The sequence below is a fragment of the Podarcis melisellensis genome, assembly GCF_964234715.1.
Source record: "Podarcis melisellensis genome assembly, chromosome: 5".
NCBI classification, from domain to species: Eukaryota; Metazoa; Chordata; class Lepidosauria; order Squamata; family Lacertidae; genus Podarcis; species Podarcis melisellensis.
In genome coordinates, this window is record NC_138537.1 from 41,437,743 (window position 1) to 41,458,950 (window position 21,208).

At 45.3% G+C, this 21,208-nt stretch overlaps 1 protein-coding gene across 1 annotated transcript in view; it reads right to left on the reverse strand.

The window, feature by feature from the left end:
• Positions 1-21,208, reverse strand: part of ABCC2 (ATP binding cassette subfamily C member 2) — a 32,025-nt gene that overhangs the window by 7,454 nt on the left and 3,363 nt on the right. Inside the window, exons 2-24 of the mRNA XM_081911530.1 lie at positions 19,572-19,745; positions 18,772-18,918; positions 17,046-17,180; positions 16,620-16,742; positions 16,234-16,289; positions 14,704-14,938; positions 13,995-14,170; positions 12,991-13,168; positions 12,219-12,473; positions 11,561-11,626; positions 11,008-11,145; positions 10,776-10,922; positions 10,137-10,221; positions 9,902-9,968; positions 9,494-9,620; positions 9,199-9,375; positions 8,253-8,420; positions 6,622-6,808; positions 5,716-5,842; positions 4,655-4,778; positions 3,859-4,078; positions 3,086-3,240; positions 1,032-1,187 (exon numbers count right to left, since the gene is read on the reverse strand). Of these exons, the coding sequence (XP_081767656.1) occupies positions 1,032-1,187; positions 3,086-3,240; positions 3,859-4,078; positions 4,655-4,778; positions 5,716-5,842; positions 6,622-6,808; positions 8,253-8,420; positions 9,199-9,375; positions 9,494-9,620; positions 9,902-9,968; positions 10,137-10,221; positions 10,776-10,922; positions 11,008-11,145; positions 11,561-11,626; positions 12,219-12,473; positions 12,991-13,168; positions 13,995-14,170; positions 14,704-14,938; positions 16,234-16,289; positions 16,620-16,742; positions 17,046-17,180; positions 18,772-18,918; positions 19,572-19,745 (3,423 nt within the window). The remainder of the gene's footprint in view (positions 1-1,031; positions 1,188-3,085; positions 3,241-3,858; positions 4,079-4,654; positions 4,779-5,715; positions 5,843-6,621; positions 6,809-8,252; positions 8,421-9,198; positions 9,376-9,493; positions 9,621-9,901; positions 9,969-10,136; positions 10,222-10,775; positions 10,923-11,007; positions 11,146-11,560; positions 11,627-12,218; positions 12,474-12,990; positions 13,169-13,994; positions 14,171-14,703; positions 14,939-16,233; positions 16,290-16,619; positions 16,743-17,045; positions 17,181-18,771; positions 18,919-19,571; positions 19,746-21,208) is intronic.

Genomic DNA, 21,208 nt, shown 5'->3' on the forward strand with positions numbered 1-21,208 from the left:
GTTAGTTAATATTTTGCCAATGGGAGAATAGGACTATGCCATTCTACAGCTTCAGAGGTGTTTGGTGAGTCTGCCTTCTGAGAGGAAATGCTAAATAAATTCTGGGGCTCAAGTTTTGCTTTATTATACCCAAGCATTAGTTTTTCAATGGTGTTAGCCATAATCTGTTGTTCACTAGTAAGCTCATGCCAGGAGAGCTTTAGAAAGTTTTGATGGAGTCATTGTTTCTGGTGTGCTTTAAGAACATGGATTTCAGAGGGCTGGCATCTGCAGTGACTTACAGAGCCTGTTTGTAAGCACATTAAATGCAAAGAAGCCTGTTTGGAAAATGAAACCTATCTGATGGTATTACATTGGCAGTTTTACATCATTCAAAAATAACTAATATAGGGAGGAAGTCGACATAGCAGCTATGGAAATTGTTCCATCAGTTCAAGCATTTCAGCTTGCCAGACAAAATGTCCCCCTCTCCTCCTCTGCGTGCTATTCTGGGGGTTCTCCTGATCCCAACAGAGCCTGTTTTGTGCAGAGGACAGAGGCAAAAGTCCCATTGCATAGGGTTCTACTAGTGGGACTCATTAGCTGAATCCTCCTACAGTAGGGTATTTTAGAAGGAAGAGGTATACAGCTCCTATGAAACAAGAAGCAGTTTAAAGAAAACAGTTTGCACTGCTGCAAGCTGAAAGGTGTGTTCTATTCTGCACTTGGTCTCGTGGTCGCTTTCTTCTTTCAGCTGGCAAGAGCACTGACATTCTGGATAGCAATATAGTTCTGCTCTGATATTGAGGATTTTGATCCTCTGCACTTCCCTGGTCATCACAGAACTAAGGGTTTGACCACGTTTCTCTCAGAGGAGACCCACTGAAATTAATGAACCTAAGTTAGTAATGTCCATTAACTTCAGTGGTAATGAATAGCAAAGCAGGTAGGTATTGGAGCTGAAGCCCCAGGGCTCAAGAAACAGTTCTGAATGGATGCAACTTGGCAATAATAGGAATGTCCGCTTCCAAAGAGGCTGGGCCCCAACTCACCTGAAGAAAGTAGTATATGATACCCAGAGGCAGCATGACAATTGCAAAATAAGGTGTGGCCAGACAGATTATAAACAGAGTGCTGAAAATCCCCAACAAGCAGTTAATCCAGGAGCGGAATGACATGGGAATGCTCTCGTCCACAGTGAAAATGTCCTGCAGGGGGCAGAGAGGAGGGAGTTGACAAAAGAAATGAGAGTTGGTAGCATCATGCTGTACAACCTAGATTCATGAGTGGCCAGTTATGAACGAGAGTGGTTCAAAACCGAGCTGGAAGCAAAGCTTTCACTTTTAGGTCTATCACTATCACTTACATTTATTTCTGCCATTATTATTATTATTATTATTATTATTATTTCACACAAACACTTTATGCAATTCTCTCACACACTTTTTATGTTTTAATAGTTTTTTATGATCTGTATTATGTTTTATATGTTTCACCTCTATAAACTGCTTGGGTGTTCCCTGAATGTAGAGTAGTTTATAAATTCTGAGATGGGGGGAGCATGAAATGCCAAAATTCTTCTAAACTTCATTCAACCAGTGCCCTTTTCTTCTGTTATGAACTTAGGTTTTGTCATTTGAATTCTCTCTCCTTAACTTTAAACATTTTTCTCTTACTCTCTGTAACCTACAAACTGGTTTTGTTGTTTGAAAGTTCCATTGGTACAACCATAGACATGCACCACACCTTTTCTTTGCATTGTGAGCTTTCTGCACCCATTTCATACATTTCAGTGTATAAGATAATGGAGACCTCTGTGTGCACCGTTAGACACTCAGGGCTGATCGGTGAATCGCGTTCTCTGCTCAAGGGAGGACTGGTGGTAGGAAACTCCCCGAGTGGAGCAAGGCACACAGGAGTAGAGGTGGTGGAGGATGTAAATTGCAGCTGGATTGGGTCTGAATTCTTCTAAGAAATTATGATTCTTTTTTCTTTTCCTTTTTTAGTTTTTTATTTATACTTTTCAAATTTATACATTTCATTAGTTCTCCAATCAATTTAAAATTTCAAAATTTGACTTCTTTCCCCCTCTTTCTGTGGTTCCTTAAATTCATTTTTTAATATACTCTGCATATCCAAATTCATTTAACTTGCTCATTTAATTATCTACTGTAAGGATATACTCTTATAAAACTGCAGATTATTACAATAATCCTGCTAATGTTTTTATCTGTTTACAATTTATCTGTAAAGATTCAATATTATGCTTTTAAAGTATTTTTGTTATTTATATCAGTATAAACAGTTATTTACATAAGTAAGTCTCCAGAAAGGTTCTTGCAAAGAACTTTACAATCTAAATTGATAATGGAAAAATCTACAGGGGCTGGGGGGGGGAGAGAGAGAGAGATTATTTTCCCATTATCTTGGTCCCACTGATTAAAAATAAATGTTTTTTTAAACCACCCAATTTACTGAAAGCTGGCAGACATGTGTCATGGCTGGTGATGGGAAACAGACCAAAGTTACACAAATTATAGCCCAGGGAAACCTAACCATGAAAGGCACCCATCTTTTCTCTGCCTGTTAACTTATCCATGTTTACATGATTTCAGCTTGAATCCCCCAACCCCGAACTTTTTGGTTAGCTTTAACCAGGACTGCAATGCTTAGGGTGAAATGCTGCTATAACAAGGGCAACTGGCAAAAGTGTCTGGAAGCTATTTCTGCTGCTGCACCTTGAAGGGATGGTCCAAACCAAGGGTGGTGCCAATCTGGTGCTGTTCATATGTTGCTGGACTCCAGCTCCCAACATCCCTCACCACTGACTGTGTTGCCTGGGGCTGATGGAGCTGAGAGTCCAGTAACGCCTCCAAACAGTTATACATCTGCAGTGAGTGCATGTGCAGTTGTGCAAGGAAGGCTGGAAGCTAAGCCTGATAGGATCCCACAAGAATCTCGAAGCATCATCAGCTTAGGCGCCCCATTCCCAACACACTCTCAGCAAGTTATAGCTTGAGGCATTTGCCAATTCCTCCTGGCCCAGCTAAAAACTTCGGCAACTACTTTTGAGTCTCTGCAAGCTTCGCGGAGCGTGAGCTCATACCTTGGCAAACCTGTTCACGATGCGGCCTGTTGGTGTTGTGTCAAAGAAGCTCATGGGCACACGCAGGATGTTGGACAGCAACCGCTCGTGTAGGACCCGGGAGGCCCGGACAGCACCGTGGGCAGCAAGAAGGGCTGAAGTCAGCAGGAATAGAGCTGGAACAAATACATCCATTGGTAAGGACCTGATGTGTAGGGAGATACTGGCATCAACAGCCTTAGGCCATTTGGTACTAGAGGACAGGGATAGGAACCTGTGGCCCTCCAGATGCTTTTCCTGACAACAACTTCCATCATTCTAGATCATTGGTTATGTTGGATAGGGCTGGTGGGACACGACATTCTGTTCCATGACATCTGGAAGACCACAGGTTGTCCATCTCTGATCTAGGTGAATTATGGTGCAGTTCCATTTGCCTTGGTGTTGTGCCCTGATGATATCACCTCTATAGACCTCTAGTGGTGCCCTCTGCAAAATGCCACCCTGGATAGCTGCCCATGTGTTCCCAGTAATGGGTCTATTGCTTTCAGCTGTGGGTCCAAATTTCACAGGTCTTTGGACCTTGAAAACTGCTACCAGCTCAAGAACAGAGCTTCCTGCACTCAAGTGGAAGCCGTGTCGGATGTTCTGCTTCTGAAAAATGTTCAAAAGCCGAAGCACTTACTTCCGGGTTTTTGGTGTTTGGGAGCAGATTTGTTTGTCAACTAACAGGGCACAGGGCAGTTCCTGGCCACTCTACATTTCTCAAGTGATTCTGTTTTTCAGAGACTTACACTGGCCAGCACCCAATGTCCCATAGATTCCAATACGCAGGTCACGTTGAGAAGCTGGGTAGGTCTGGTTCGCATACTTTGCAGCATCATTTGTCCACTCACTAAGCCACAGGTTGGAGCCAATTGTGGCTACAGCTTGCCCTATGTAGGCAAGCAAGACCATTGTTGACAGGCACCAGCCAACAGCACGGAGGTACTGCAGATACATGCTGAACTTCACCTACAAGGCAGAGGGTTGTTATCAGACACAGAGTGCCGTAGTGGGTGATCATTGCGCGCACTCTGAAATAGCAGCCCTTGAAAACCTCTTACGTTCCAGCATATGCTATGGCATATGACTCAATTAACCAGAAAATAAGCAGGAACAGTCCAGTAATCAGTATATAAGGACAGAAAGACTAAACTGTTCCTTGGAGGGGCAGGGTTCATTAATGGACACTGCAAAGTCTCTTAAAATTGAGCGTCACGTTAACAGGAAAGAATGAATTTAACAAAACCCAAAATAGAGGGCACTATTGTATTCTCATTTTTTATTTTTCTGTTCGAACCGCCCGGGGATCTTCGGACGAAGGGTGGTGTATTAATTAATTAATTAATTAATACAGCATTACTACACCTTTTCCTTGGGGGTAATGGAATGAGGAGTCCTTCAACTAACCTGCTGCAAGGTGGTCATTCTCTGTTCCCCATCTAGCTCTGGGACAGGGTCTCCACAGCCCTCCTCCCTTCCACCTCTTTGAGACCCTCATTTGTCCTAATTATGAGGCAGGAGAACATTTTGACCCCTCCCTCTCACCTTGCCGGTTTCCATGGCCTCCTTGTCAATCAGCCTCTGTCCTTTTATCTCAGTCACTGGCTTCTTCTCCTTCAACTTCATTCGCTGTGACATCGTGAGCGACCTGTGACTGCTGTTACTAAGGCTAACACAGGAGAACAATGATGAGGGACGGAGATTCTATCGTCCTTCCCCACATGCTCTGGGCGCTGTGCTGCCCTGCCTGCCATTTTGTTTTTCTAAAGTATTTATACCTTGCCTTTTAGCCAAAAAGGGTCACAGAACAGTTTACAAAAATCAGTTCTAAGACGATTCCTGCCCTCAGGGTGACAATATAAAATACACGACACATGAAACCTGTTGACTGGTGACTGGTGCTGCAACCCTTCATCAATCTAAGAGAACATTGGGTTGACCCAACATCCCAGTTCATCGTTTTGCCCTGTATCACCCAATTTGGTTTTTCTCAGCCCATCAGAGGTGGCTGAGGTCAACAAGGATTCTGGAATAAAGCTGAAAATCTGAGTATGCCCAATGAGAAAAACATCACAGAACTTTGGAATCAAGGCGGCTGCAGGGTGAAACTCAGCAAAGTATCAGCTATGCCAAGTCCAGAGAACCTGTGCCCACCCACCCCAGATGTTGTTACAGTATACCTCCTGAATGGGAGTGACAACATCTGGAGGGCCACAGATTCTCTTCCCATTCTTGAGCTACACAGAGACAAAACCGTTCCGATCCCAGGCCCTGCAAACCCTATGCGGATGTTGATTGGGCAAGTGTGTGAAAGATGAGGTGACTGGATGTGGTGGTGTTGAGCGAGCTTTTTAGCCATGTGAGGAAAGATGCTAGGATCATAGACGAGACTCTAGGAAGGAATCAACACTTCCCTAGGACTTCTGGTTTTGAGGAGGCCCCTTTGGTCCCCACCTACCCCAACCCTAAGGCCTTGCTCAATAGCCTTAAATAAATTCCAAACGGAAGAAAGGAAAGGGAAATATTAGAAAGACAGGGAAAAAGATGGGGAGAATAGGAAGGCAAATTAGCAAATAAAGTGGCTGTGAGTTCATAGGAGGCCTAACCTGCGGATGAAGTCCTTTTGGTGGACACTGGCCTCACTCTTCTGGGACATGGTCACCACATCAGTTGGTACCTCCTCAGCTCCAGGTTCAGTGTCCCCATCCAGTTCTAGGTCCTCTTCCATCCCCACTAAAAAAAAAGTCAAGACGAAGTCAAGATGAAACTCAGGAAGGAGGCAAGTTCAGGAAGAATGAAGTCTGAAGGTCACTAAATCCGGTCTTTATCTTAGGTGGATCCTGCCCCACCTGCCCCACAAGAGTTGTCTCGTTGCTGTTCAAAATGGAGTTTTAATACATGGAAGTTACAAATCATATTTATGGCACCACCTTACTGTGACTCACTCCAGCACAAGATGCATACTGGACGGTCACTTTGATCAGTGTCCCTCAACCCTGTATACAAGGCGTGAGGAACCTCTGGGCCACAGGCCAATCTTAGCCTGCCAGTGGTACCGCCTTGGACCTCAAGGCCATTTTCTCAAAACCACGTCAATCAGCTGGCATTGCTCTGATGGGCGGCTGCAGGTGAAGTGCATGCAGCCAACAGCAACAGAACCAGTTCCCCACAGGAAAGTTGGCATGTGCAACCAATGCAACAGGATTTAGGAGAGTTAAATCCTGCTCCATGTGTCAGGATTCAGTTCAACTCCCTTCCTAATCAGGAAAGGGTTTACACTGAAACCCCTGCTAGAGGGGGGGAAGCCTTAGTTGTGGTAGACGTTCCAATGCAAACCGCCTCCCTGATTATGCTACTAAATCAAATACATTTTCTTCTGTTTCAGCAGCACCTTGCTTTTTTGTGAAGTCAGGCGACAGGTGAGGAGCCCAGCTCACCTGTCAAATTTGGTTTAAAAGGCCAATCCTGATAAGGTTCCCCTACCCCTGCTGTATAATGTAATGCTCTCTTACCTGTAGCTTCCTCTTCAGGACTGTTTTCCTGTTGGTTTCCATATGTGTTGAGCAGCTGAGCAAATGCTTTACCATTAGCCAGTAAGGTGCTGTAAGAACCCTGCTCGGAAACAGCTCCAGCCACCAGCACCACAATGTCATCCACTTGGGCCAGGAAGCTTAGGCTATGAGTCACCAGGATCCGAGTCTGTGGCACAAACCAGCATATCACAATTAAGGAGGTAGTATCAAGAAGTTGGCACCCCCAGCCACTCCGTACCCTGGACCTACGACATTATATGAGGAAGGCTTCTACAGGCACACCGTAGACTCACCTGTGTCTCCTTTACAAAAAGCCCACTTCGCTAACTTAAACTAACCCTCCTGAATCCTCCTCCTGCCAGCTTGGAAAAAAACAAATGCTATATCTATTTCCCCATCGAAATGGCCACTCCTCCTTCACAGGCACCAGAAACCCCTCCCAGCAGCTATAATTTCTAGGACGCAGCACCAGTCTGAAGAGAAGCAGCTGAGCTTCCAGCTTGAAGAAGAAGAGTTGCATTTGATATCCCGCTTTATCACTACCCGAAGGAGTCTCAAAGCGGCTAACATTCTCCTTTCCCTTCCTCCCCCACAACAAACACTCTGTGAGGTGAGTGGGGCTGAGAGACTTCAGAGAAGTGTGACTAGCCCAAGGTCACCCAGCAGCTGCATGTGGAGGAGCGGAGACGCGAACCCGGTTCCCCAGATTAGGAGACTACCGCTCTTAAACCACTATACCACACTAGCTCTCAGCTGACTCTCCAAGCCAACTGGAACATGCCAGCCCCTACAAAACCACTGCAACCAACCTAAGCCACTAGGTAGAGCAGTTTATTGAGGAGATCTCTGCCAACTCCTTTTCCTTGGACTGTAATGACAGCCTGCTACCTCACATCTGCTCCTGACCCCCATCAACCCCCTGTTCCTGCCTTTCTGCCAGGTTCTGACTCTACACATGCCTCTGGCCTTTGGATCGTCATCTGCATGAACTCCAGACTACCTACGATCGCATCTATTGCCTTTGATCCAATGCTTGACCTCCACTCCATCTGTGGCCACATCTGTTTCCCTTCTGATCCTTGAACACCTCTACCTGAACAGGACCCACTCTTGGAGCTAGGTTAGGTCCTGACATTTGGCTTTCATGAATCTTAATATTGCCGTATGTTGAATTTCTAATCCTCTTTATTTAGCATTGTTGTTTGCTTGTTTTAACTTAGCCTTCTGCCAGCTGCCTCAGTTTTCTAAGAACACATTGAAAGGCAGCATCACAAAACAGAAGCAAACACCAAATCCAGCTGATGCAGTTGATTTAATTTACTGATTCAAGTAATATGGACCTCAGTCCCAAAGAGGGTTGAGCAATACACTCTTTACCAGGGGACAGAGCAAGCTTTCATCTGTAGAAAACAGTCACAGACCATTTGGAGTCAGTGACTTCTTTTGGAGCCAGCTTTCAATTACCTGAATCGGTAATGCTATTCTTCCACACTGGCTAGATTTTTGTTCGCTTTGGAAGAATGGTGTATCAGTCTTGTAGCACTAACAAACAAAACATTTCTCCATCTGCTCTTCACAAAACAGGGTCTGCAGGGCAGGCAAGAGCTCACCTTATGCTGCAGCAGCCCCTGTGGCCCCAGCACTTGGTCAAAAATGTGTCGTCCTACATGGGAATCCACAGCCGACAGGGGGTCATCCAGCAAGTAAATGTCTGCGTTGTTGTATACAGCTCTGGCCAGGCTGACACGCTGCTTCTGGCCTCCACTAAGGTTAATGCCCTGCAGAAGAAAGCAGCCAAGCTAGGATCTCTGAGCTTTCTCTATGGTTCAAGTGCATGGCAACAGCTTGAGCTCTGATTACTTGAGTCAGAAGCAGCCCCCTCCAATGCATTTGGCTTGGTCAGCCTTGACTGATGAAGATGGTCCTGCTGAAACTCACACCACATGGCAGTGAATACTATAATACTCTACAACAATTCAGCATTTTCCCGTAATCATCCATCCGTTCAAATGCCCTTTCAGGACTTCTCCTACCCTTATGCACTCTCCCAATAACAATTCTCCTGCCCTCCCTTAGTCCTGCACAGCTGCCTACATTAACACTTGCTCTTCCCACACCTCATACTGATGTCCAAAGATAACCAAATATGATCAGTGTTAACTCTCAATGCAGGAATATGCAGCTGTCTCATATGGGGATCAAACCTGCAAACATGGTGTTATCAGCACCACACTCCAACCAACTGAGCTATCCATTGGACATCTTAAGAATCTCCATGGAAAGTTTTTGTAATTCAGAACAGAGTTGGATGCTTTTGTTTTCTTCCAGGCTCTCAACGGGCCATGAAAGAAAAACACAGCTACATGTGGCCACAAGAGCACTAGTAACCATTACTATTTGGCTAGGAACTTTTGTAGATTTCTTTGCAAGGCTGGACCATCACCCACAGCATCCCTTGTTCCTGCATATATCAGAGTCATCTCCCTCCCTGTTCTACTTGCTCCATCGCCCCAGATTACCACCTGCCCCTTCTGCCATTAAGCCCAAGGTTGGCACCTTCTCTCCAATCTCAGTAAGGTCTCCTCCTGGCAGCAGCTGCAGGTCTGGGAGGAGAGCACAAGCATCTATGACCTGTTGGTATCGGGCCTCATCGAAGGGTGACCCAAAAAGGATGTTGTCCTTCAGTGTGGCATTCTGGATCCATGCTTGCTGAGACACATAGGCTATGGAGCCCTGAAGAAGCAAGAGGAAGAGGAGGAGACATCTATCTAGTCAATAGTACTTGGGAAAATCAGTGAATTGGAGATTAGCTTCTCTGGGGCTTCTTAGCAGAGCTGCCACCTCCTCTCACCTGAACATTGATATGTCCTTTGATGTTCTCCATCTCTCCCAACATGGCTGACACCAGCGAGGATTTGCCTGACCCCACAGGTCCTACAATGGCCAACAGGTGCCCATTTGGAATTTTCAAGTTTATGCTGCAGGAGAAAAGTAGCACATGGAAGAAGCATGTATACGGAAGTGGACTGGTCTTTGGGGCCAGGAAGGAACCATCCCGATTGAGAGAAACTCTACCAGAACATTCTCATCGTTCAAGGCCTGGTTTACCTTTCCCTGCCTTATCCAACAGGCAAGTGGGTAAGAAAGAACACACACCCCCCCCCCCCCCGCTTACAACTTTAACGCAAAGGATCACAGACATATCCCTAAATCTCCTCCCCACATACATACAAAATTGGTCTGGTATATGGTGACTTACTCTCTAATGGTGGCATCTGAATTTTGTTCCCAAGCAAAGGAGGCCTCAGAGAAAGTCACAGCACAGCCTAGAGGAGAAAGAAAAGGTAGCATTATCATCAAGGACAGTGTAGGAACGATTCTGACCCCATTACAGAACAAAAGTTGCACCTGACTTCTTGCGCATTTTTACCAGCCTTCTACATTCGCTTCAGAACTCTGCCTGCTATGACCTCCAAACCCTAACCTTCAATTACCAGGGCTCGGTTCATGACATATGGCCAAAGTGTTCAGGTCTTCACTGCCCAGGTAGCGCTCCAGCCGTTCAGTAGATACATTGACCTGTAAGGTGTAGAGGCAAAGTCAGGCATGCCAGGCAGTGATTGGGGTACCAGCACACCTGCAGAATCCAATTATGATGCCTGTGCCCACCTTAAACATTTTTAGAGCTATGATCAGCACCAACTGATTAGGTTTGGGAGCTTCTCTTTCAATTTCCCTCAATGCCTCTGACATGGGGTTATGCTGAGGCATTATGGGAAATTAAAACTGCAGCACCCAGACTCAGCCATCCAGGAATGATCAGAGTGTTGCCAGTCATAGCTGCCTCCCTTGCCAGGTAAAACTGCCTGGGGGCGCTTTGCCAAAGACCCTCTCAAAACTGGAGTAGCTTGGTGCTTTCTGGTGCTCCATGACTTGTTGAGAGAGACATTTGCCATACAGACTGATAATGAGTCTATGATATGCAACCTAAAGCTAAGGGAGCCCCAGTGCCATTTGCACAACCCAGGACCCAACCACCTCTCTCTACGAACAGGGTGTGAGCACCAAAACTGGGGTCAGGCTCCGCCTCCCACCTCAGTTACAGGATATAGGTCCCTCACCAGCCTACTCACCTGTACCAGGGAGGACAATGTCAATGGCAGGAAGCCCAGAGGGAAGCGCAGGACGTTGAACAGAGAGATAGAAGTGAAGGCTTTCTGCGCATCCAAAACATTGTTTTCATCAACCATCACATACACAGCAAATGTTACCACAGAGACCTAAGGAAGGAGAGTCACAGGGTGAGGGGCATCTTCTACATTGCAAGGAATGAGCAAAAGGAACAAAAATAGTGTGCTGTCTTACTATGAAAGGAGCACAGGCGAAGAGGAAGATGGAGATGGATTGCAGGTAGGCAAAGCGCAGCAGCCGCTTCAGCTCCTGTGCCCGGATACCTCCGACTCGTTTCTCAAATGACGGCTCCCAGGCAAACAGCTTCAGGATCTGAAAGGATGCTTCTGGTCAGATATGGGGGCTCAGTTCAACAGAGCGTTCCATCCAGGGAAAGCAGGAGCAGGGCTCCATCCTACCATGTCTCATTTCCAGCACAAGCCCCTTCCCAATGCACACATTGCAGGCAAAGGCTAAGCAGGCGCTGACCTTGCATGCCTGCTTTGGGAAGGCATCTGGCAGAGATCAGAGGCAACACTCCCCGTTATCCTCTGCCTTATCTGCAATTCAAACTCCACTTACCGAGTAGTAAGCCTAACCAAATTCAAATGGACTTAATTATCAGTAGACGTGGCTAGGATTGTGCTGCAAGCAATGCAAGGTCACACTCACACAAAAATCCATTGAAGTTTCCATCAATACAGCCAACTCATCACTGTGTTGGAGCAAGCTGGCCTCTGCTACTCACCTTGATGCCGCTGAGAATTTCATTCATTATTTTCATGCGCTCATCCTTGTGCTTCATGTTCTTCACCTGCGCAAAGAAGTTGCAAAGAGGGAGTTGATCATTGTTCCAGCCCCACATAATACGTTGCCCAGGGACAAGTCATTTGTGCTTTGTCTCTGACAGTTAGAGGCACCACATTGCCATAGTTTTGCCCTTAATTCTCCAATAGATCTGTGAAAGTGAAGCTGGGGGGGGGTTGATGCTGTGCCCTATGGGACTTATTCTACAGAGGTCTACAGTGCTCAGTAATACACACACACACACAAATACTTGCATTGTCTCTTTTTTTTCAAGTTGTGTTTTCTACAGATTACAATGCTCAGTCTTGTCCTAAGCTCTGAAACATCTACATTAACCTGGGATAATCAGACATCAGGATTTTGAATAAATGAACCGGACAGACTATTTTTAATAGGCTGCTTTTAATAGAATTAAATCTACTCACTGAGGCCCAGTGCAAAAAATGACACAGGGCAGTTACATTCAAAATTCAAGGTTAGCATTTGGAGCACACGCTTGACCTACGAATTTGTCCTCTGTAGCAGAACTGACCTCACAGCCCTTTCAAACAAAAAGGCACTGCTGGTTCCCCACCCGCCCAGGACATTCCTTCCCTCACCTGGATGGCTCTGGCCTTTGTAACCAGCACAGCATTGATGGGGATAAGCAGGACCATGACAGCAATCCCAGCAAGCACAGAGGGGCCCAGCTCCAGCCACAGAAACACTATAGACAGCACAATCTGCAGGGGAGCCGACCACAGCTGGTGCATCATGTTTGTGAAGTCCATGAAGCGCTGGGCATCTGCGGACATCAGATTCACCGTCTCGCCCACCGTGGATTCCTTCCGTGTGGCATTGGAAACAGTAAGGGCCTGAAAGCAGATACAACAGTGGCTGTAAAAACTAGGGGTACCAGATAATGCCATAGCCATTAGAGACCAGGGCACAAAGCACTAAGGATGAGCAAATCTGTCAGCAATTTCCTGTCTCAGTTTCTCACTTTTCCAATATTCAATTTAGTCCTCCACATTGGTTTGCAATTTTTAAAATAAAATCCATGAAAATCCATCAGCATTTTAGTATGAATTTCTCCTAATATACCCATTTGCATGCAAACTTGCCTAATGTACACATCTCTGAAAAGCTGTTTCCCCAAACATAATGCATCTGTGTGTGCTATTATCACTTATATATGCATTTTGTGCAAACTTTATCCCAGTGCATGCATTTTTGTATGCATTCCTTGGCTGGATAACTGCACTGCAAAAAATCGAAGAAGTGTGAATGTCAAAGGATCCCTCCATCCCAAGATCCAGGGGAAAGCAGTCCAAGTTGATTGGTCAGCACTAAGGAAAGCAGCACCCACAAAAGGCGAAGGACCCAACTGACCTTCTTGTAGATGGCAGCCATAAGAGCAGTGCGTACGAGCATGCCCAGTTCAAAGCAGAGTTGGAAATACTGCTGTAGGCAAATGGACTGCACCAGTGCTGTCAGAAACAGCAGCACTGCATAGAGGTAGCCATGCCAAAGGTAGGCATTTGGGTCTGACACAAAGGAGATCATCAGCCTGCGAGAGAAAATACTGATGAGCATCTCTCTAAATTCGACTCAGACTTGCATAAACCACACCCCAATAACACGTCCGCCTCCCACAAGCCCTACACATCAGCCTCTTGTTCTTCCACACACAGGCTACAGGCTCCTCCTCAATCAGGCTCATGCAATGCAACCATATGTTACATGTGGACAACTCAAAGGCCACATGCAACCTTTGTGGCTCTCTCCTGAACACCTCCATGTCTCCAGTGGACAATTTTAGTATACATGTCCACTCAGAAATAAGTCCCATTGTGCTCAGTGGGACTTATGCCCAGTCCCAGCTAAGTATATATGTGATAGCAGCCTTAGGGATATATCTCAATTAAGTCTAAAACATAACTCATCACTATTCCTCAATGCAGAGACCAAACTATGTCCTTCCCTGGAGCAAGCTCTGCTACTTATCCCCTATAGTGGACAACTAATATGAGACAGCTAAAATGGAACCACAGTTTAAAACCTGAACCTGGGAAAATCATTTTTCAGATCCAAACCCTGGCTTTCTCTCAGAATGTTCCTCATCTATAAAAGCCATCTTAATGCACCATCTTACAGCAGAAGTGCAAGGAAATTGTTTTAATTATGCCTGGAATCTTCAGGCACATAGTTTGTGCCTTTAAAACTGTGAGAATGTTTTAAGGAATTCATTAGTGTGTGGATGGTCCAGACCGTATACATGGATTTCCAGCCAGTGACAAGATCTTCCTGTATCAGAAGCTTCTTTAAACCCCATCGCCCACCATCTAGGGCACCAGGAAAACTCAGAATTAAAAAGTGGAGCTAGGAGGACTCACTTCAGTAGCTGAGGGCTCACAAACACCAGGAGGTCTTGCACTATCTTGAGTGCCACTGATTTCATAAGGTTCCCAGCAAAGGTTCGGAATATAGAAGCCATCAGCCAGCTCTTCGCGTAGTCACCACGAGAGTCTTTCTTGTCTGCCTCCTTCTTGCCTTTTTCCTTTTTCTCTTCCTAAATTCAGAGCAGGGTTCAGGTTTGGCAGGCATCAAGCAGCCCCAACTCTCATGGTGGGGCAACTGCCACATAAAGCCAGCCATCGTATTTATTTATTAAGATTTATTAATTTGATAAATTTGTATCCCACTTTACTTCCCAAAGGAGCCCCAGGGTGGCAAACAAGAAGCTATAAACTATAAAAACATATTCCAATACAGATGCAGACTGGGAAAGTTATTAATTTAGAAGGCTCCTCAAAAGAAGATGGTCTTCAATAGATGCCAAAAAGACAATAGAGACAGCACCTGTCTAATTTTCAAGGGGAGCAGGGTTCAAAGGATAGGGACCGCAACACTAAATGTCTGATTCCTACATTGTGCAAAATGGAGCTTCTGATACGTGCAGAAGCCCCCCCCCCCCATAAAGCACAGTGATATTGTCACCGGACCCCCCAAAAGCTCTAAGCTGCAGTGGGCTTGGGGATCCTGTGTGTAAGATTTCCTCCCATTCAGCCCAGCATTTGGATCTGAAATGTAAGCAGTAGTTACCAAAACCAATGCATCCTGACTCTGGGCTTTGCTCAAGCCATTCATGTGCTGGTCAGTAGCTGCTGAATGAAGTTTCCTCTTCCGTTGCCGGATCTCCAGTTTCCGCTGAGCATTTTTTATTCTAGCTGCCATGTTCTTCTCAAGCGAGCCTAAAATTTTCCCCGTCTTATGTTCTTCCTTCAAGTCCCAGAGGTCATCAATTTCTAGCGGCTTGCGATAGCCCTTGAGCACCATCCTGAAAGGTACAGCAGATTTACTCAGGTGCTCAAAACTCTTGCTGCTCTTCACCCCACTAACTTGTTGCTTTGACCATGCTCAGGCACAACAGTGAAATGAGCCCAGTATCCAAGGACTGGGGCTTTGGGAGGAAGTGAGAGGCTGCCAGCTCCCCATCAGTTGGCACTTGTTGAACGGAATGAAGAATTCCAAAAGGCTAGACCCTCTAGTTAGACACAGCAGAGGAAATAAAAGACTGAAATAGGAGCTTGGTTTAAAACACTACATTGCAGTATGGCATTTCCCACCATTCAAATATTTCAGATCCAGAGAATTTTGCTCTTGCTACCTTTAGCTCTCCCATCCTCAGCTCCCCACACTTTCCAATTGCTCCACACTCAGCTAAAGACCCATATGGGGGAATCCGACATAGTGCTAAGTAGACATTCCATCAGCACAATGATTTCTCCTTGCACAACAGAACATTCTCCTCCTCTGGTGCCCCCTTAAATCTGTTCTCAGGGTTCCCCAGAGGGTGCAGGGTATACACTGATGGGAACTGGTAAGAGGAAATTAACTATATCTAATCCTTTAGAGATCCACATGTGTGGGATAACAACAAAAGAAAAAATGGCTGGTGTCTGTTTTTAAATCGGGGGCTAGCACATAGAGAGCCCCAGTTAGCAGAGTAGTAAGTCCCATTGTTAGGCAGATTAATGAAGCATAGGAACTGGCCATTAAAGGGTATGTGTTTTTTCATTTCCATTCAGCTGCATGAAGCAGCTGAGCCACACTACCCTCATGCAATGAAACAGACCACATGCTGAAGTAAGTTTAAAAATGATTTACTTACTTAACTGAGGTCACAGTCATGCATTTTCCTTTATGCAACAGCAGTAAAATAATGCAGGTAAAATACTACAAAGCAGCCTCAGACACATGTCTGAGAATGGGAGTTAAGTTGGGGCACATCTGCGCACATCCACATTTGCAGCGTAGAGAGAGAGAGAGAGAGAGAGAGAGAGAGAGAGAACAAGAAATAAGCTTTACTTCCTCCCTCAGAAGAAGAGGGGGTGTGACCTCACGGAGCCTACACTAGTGATTAGAACTCTGTGGTCTTAACCCCTTCATATACTAACTAGCACTGTTAGGTTTGACTGCAATTCTCCCACAAGCACAGAGGGAGGAGAGCAGGGGGAAGTCCTGTTTCATAAGCAGAAATCCTTGCATGATGGGACAGATTAGTTGACCCTAACCCTAACCTTTATTCTCCTAGATGTAATACACTTATCTTTTCCACTCAGATTTGCATACCTGCTATACCACTGGAAAGTAAGGAAGCTCAGGAAAGAGGCCACAATCTCTGGGTTCTGAAAAACACGGGAGGCAGAATGTCTAGGTGAAAAATTCAGGGAACAATAGTGTGACTAACTTGGCTGTCACCTTTTGAAACGAAGCCTTCAAGACACATATGGCAAATGTTCCTTTTGAGACCACTCCCACCAAACAGTCCATCAGGCAGCCAGGTGTGGCCTATGAAACCCAGCTTCCTGGTGAGCTGGTATGTGGAAACATTCCCTATCCCATCAAGCCCGCTCCAAGAACCTATACAAAGTGGGGATACCATGCAGAATACCAATGGCTGTTCCTGTCCCAAAGGTTATCCTACAAGTCTAGTGCATGCAGTTGAAGACACTCACTTTCTTTGCAGCTTCCTTCATTTCAGGGGCAACGTCGGAAACAATAGAGATGAAGAACAAAATAAGTTGAAGCCCATAGGAAACAAGGAAGAAGCTAAAACGTGGCACATCAGTGATGGAGCCCTGCAAGAGAAGAAAGCAAATGGGAGATACTAGTGGAAGTAACCAAACTGTGGAGCTGGACCCACTTCTTCCCAAGCAGTTAGGGCTAAAGTCTGTGCACCTTGACAACTTCTTCCTGCAGCTTCTTTTTGGTCTTTCTTCCCACTCCCCCCTGCCTCAAGACTGTCCTGAGAAATAGAATGGGTGAACCACAGCAGACAGGCTTGCAGAGCTGAATAACCCCCGAGGTGGCTTTGCTGGGGCCACCTCAACCTTTGCCATCCTGGGTTGCCTAGTTTTTCATAGACATCTTGTGTTTCTGACCTGTATTGCTTGCCGGATGAGAGTCTGGAGCTGAAATACACCACAGAGCACAGAAAGGAGGAGGAAGATGAAGAGAGTCCCCGAGTCTCTGCGGACGGTGAAGCGGCGGCTGTCATGGATCAGCAGAACGAGCAACTGCAGTAGCGAAAAAGAGCCCAGAGTTTGCAAGACTGGGTTGGTTTCAGGGTTAGGAAATGGAGGGAGGCGGGATGTAAACTCATGGCACCAGGCTGGACATCAAACTTGATAATGAAGAGGAACCTGAGAAGATCCACCTTCTTAGTTCACTGAACATGCTCAAAACATGGCTTGTGACTTCTAGTCGAGCTTCCAGAATGAGATCTGGAAACAGACTGATGAAATAAGAGAATGGCCTTTGCCTTCATAATTCTAAATTTGTATAATGCTAAAAAAAATCTACCTCCACTTCCTAGCTCAGATCAGATCAGCTAGCCAGGGTGTAATTAAATGTGACAAACTAAATCAGTGGTTCCCACCCCACCCAGCCCTGCAGAGCACTTGAAAACTGCTGAGGGTCTTGGCAGAACCACTTAATGGTTTTTCTGCCTGTTGTAGCAATTGTGATGTGCTGTGTTAGGTGCTGTATGCTTTTATTGCTTCTTTTATTTCTTAAGATATGGCTTTTGATGATAGAACTCAAATTACAATAAAATAAAATATAAGAAATAGAAGCAGCAATAAAAATACAATTAAAAAGCAATCTATCTATCTATCTATCTATCTATCTATCTAACAAACACACTTTTATACCAGTGGAAGGGGTATTGGGCAGGTGTGAATCTGATTGGGTTGTCAGTTCTGGTTGTTTTTAACCCTTTCTCCCTGTAGTATTTTCCTGATAAATGCTGCCTCATCTCAAATCTGCTACATGCCCCACACAAGAAAATATACAGGTACCCATCTTCAGGGACATACCAAATAAGATGTGACTTGAGGTGTATGATGCAACTTGGGTAGCAGGTTGCCATTGAAGGGACAATGCGAAAGGGATCTACCCTCGTGGAGAAGCACTTTGAGAGTAATATGAGGGTGATGGACAAATTTTGTTCATTGAATATTTGTACTAAGATTGTCCCACTGTTTTTATTGTATTTTAAACCACCCAGTGGACTTGGGCCAATGGGCAGCCACTGTTGTTGTTGTTGTTTTCTCACATGCGGCTTAATGGTCCTTGTTAGTTTGTTCTTTTCATGGTGTACTTAGGAAATATGGGAGTTTGATGATAGGGAATTAGTGTGGGATCACTTTTTATTATGTTCTAGTGTCTGCGTTTTATGTTGTGGTATAAGGTTTGGGTTAATAAATAAATAAATTTATTATCATCCTAAATCTCCCTTAAAAAAAGAAAGAGCTGTTTCAGGCAGCTGCTTTAAAGATCAGAAAAGATCAGAGTGCTGGCATTTGGGGGGGCAGCATTTGACTTTTCTTCCTTGTTTTTTCTCTAATGTAACCCCTCCCTTCAAAGTATTATTCTGGGTCTCATCAGGACTTGTATTCACACACAGCCCAATGGAAACAGAAGGCTGAAACGGGAGTTGGCAACTCTGTGGTGAAAAAAACTTGTTTTTTTCACCACAGAGTTGCCAACTCCAGTTTCAGCCTTCTGTTTCCATTGGGCTGTGTGTGAATACAAGTCCTGGTGAGACCTTTTAAAGGACACTTTAATTCCAGCACAGGACATGGTTTGATGAAGGAGAGCTCTCACCCAACTAATGAAGTAGAGTGCTGGATTCAAGTACTGGACAATTGGGTTTCGGCTAACAGGGGTTGAGTGCGGGAGGTTTCCGAGGTCTTCGGCAACAGTGAAAAACACTTCAGCAAGGGCCATCAGTAAGAGCAGCGCAGCCAGCACCTGACAATGGAAGAGCAGAAGTGTCAGATTGCTACCTGCAACGTTCTAGGAGAATAAGGTTGCAAGCTTCTAAACCCATCGTGGAGAAGCTACATATGCAGAGCAAAGCCACATTCCACAGGAGCCAAGTGGCCCAGAAGCACTGCTGTGCATCACGCCCTCCGTCAAGTAAAAATCAAGTGTACCAATATGCCCCTTTCTTGCAAGGAATGCACTCAAAGTGGGTTCAAAACACATGAAAATCCCTGTGTTATTTATAATATAAATATAAGTATATGTTTGTTAGTTTTGATTGAGTATTCCTTTTTATAACAATCACAGCGCAAACTACAGCAACAGTAAATACACTACAGTACTTGATTCCTAGCAATTCTGTATATACTAAACACCACCACTATCGTGACGGCATTACATAAGCAAGACATGGTTCAAAGGCTTCTGGCCAGAGGACACTTAAGTTCATCTCACCCTCCGGCTTTCCTGCTCTTTCCAGCCACATTTCCCAGTTAGCACAGATCCCTACTTCACTTAAACCCTTTCAGGGTTTCTCACATCACCACCATCCACCTCCCAGAGAACTGCTTTGCCCTTTGATCTGCATGCCCTTTGCTTCCACCCTGCTACTAACTCCGGGGCACACCTTTCTCTCCCACCTGTTTAATAAGGTATACTCTTGTGACAGATGATTTCTTCATCCTGGATGTGCAGATGTGGAGAAGCTGCACTGGGCCAAAGAGCCAGAGGAAGCCCAGGGGGATCCAGACCAGAACAGTCTGTTCAAAGCAGAGTGGCAGGTCGGCATCATTCCGGTCCAGGAAAGAGGAGTTCTGGAGGCATCAAAAACAAGAAAATAAGGCATATGCCAACACTTGCTAAGATCTTTAGCCCACATGTGCTACCTTACCTATTTTCACATGTATCCATGCCCCACACCACTATGCGTTGCACCAGGGATGGAGGGCCTGTGGTACTCGAGATGGTGATGGAGTCCAACTCTCATCTGCCCCAACCATCATGGCCAATGGTTGAGGATGATGGGAGCTGCAACCCAGCAACACTGTGGTGGTGAGGATACAGGTTCCCCATTCCTGCCTTACATCTCTGTTCCAAGTTCCACTGTGGATCTACACAGACAATTAGCATGTAAACGTTGACAGCAATTGCCACAATTCCAATACCACAGCACCTGCCAAGAACCCATTACAATGCTATAACATCTTCCAAAGATTTACTGCATTTGCCCAATGCATCATAGCACAACCCCAGGATAACTGATTTCCACCTCCAGTCTCCACTGGTGTTTTGAGGGTGTTCTTGTTCCATTGATTTACAACCACCCTTACTCATCCTTATGCTAACCCATTCAGTATGACTCACCTGCAATCAAGCCAGTTAGTGATGCTTTGTGTTAGAATCCAATGACATTTTCAAGTGGGCAAAAGTCAATGTTTGTATTCACCATAACACAGCACTGGTGTTTACTACCAGCATGTAATTGCATTGAACCTTTGTTGCACATGCTATCTAATAAGAGCAGTTATCAATTAGAGATACCCTGGTGGGATATCTATATGGGTGGTTTATGGTGTACATGTTGTGTGAGCTAACATTGCTGATACTGTGTTTAACTCTCAAACTGATTGGACATCCTTTCTGCCCCTTAATTCAACATTTACCATTATTTCTGCAGAACAAAACTGGATTTCGTTTCAAAACAGCTGTAGAAAAATCTGTTTCTTACAGTGCAGTGATTGCAGCCCACGTTCCCTTTAAAGAAACCTCAGCATGCAGCTTGGTTGAGCAGTTTTAATAGAGCAAATATAATTATTTAGTATTTTCGCATGACTCTTTAGGGCTTGTATTTGTAAATAACTTTTGAGTTAATTGTTAAATGGGGGAAACAGCTAACGAGTCTACAGTGGAGAGAGCCCCACAACAACACATTCCCATGATGTACAACATGCAAAATGATGTGAAAGTGTCCCACTGGAGGCAAAGCCAGTAATGACCCCACTGCTGCCAGCCCCCAGGGCATCCCTGTAGGAAGAGGATCGAGTCCCTTTATGTGACACACAAGACCATTTTGGAGCAGAACAAACAAACACAGGGCAGTGGTGGACCTTGGTGTCTCAAATTTCAGTGGCACCCTGTACAACACCAAATTCCGGCGCTCTCGCCAACCATTGGAAGTAATCATGGACTGCGCTCCCCTGAAGCTGATCAAACCCCATGCTGTACACTCTTGAGTTGTAATGTGTCAACATGGGATCTATATGCAAGTAATGATGTG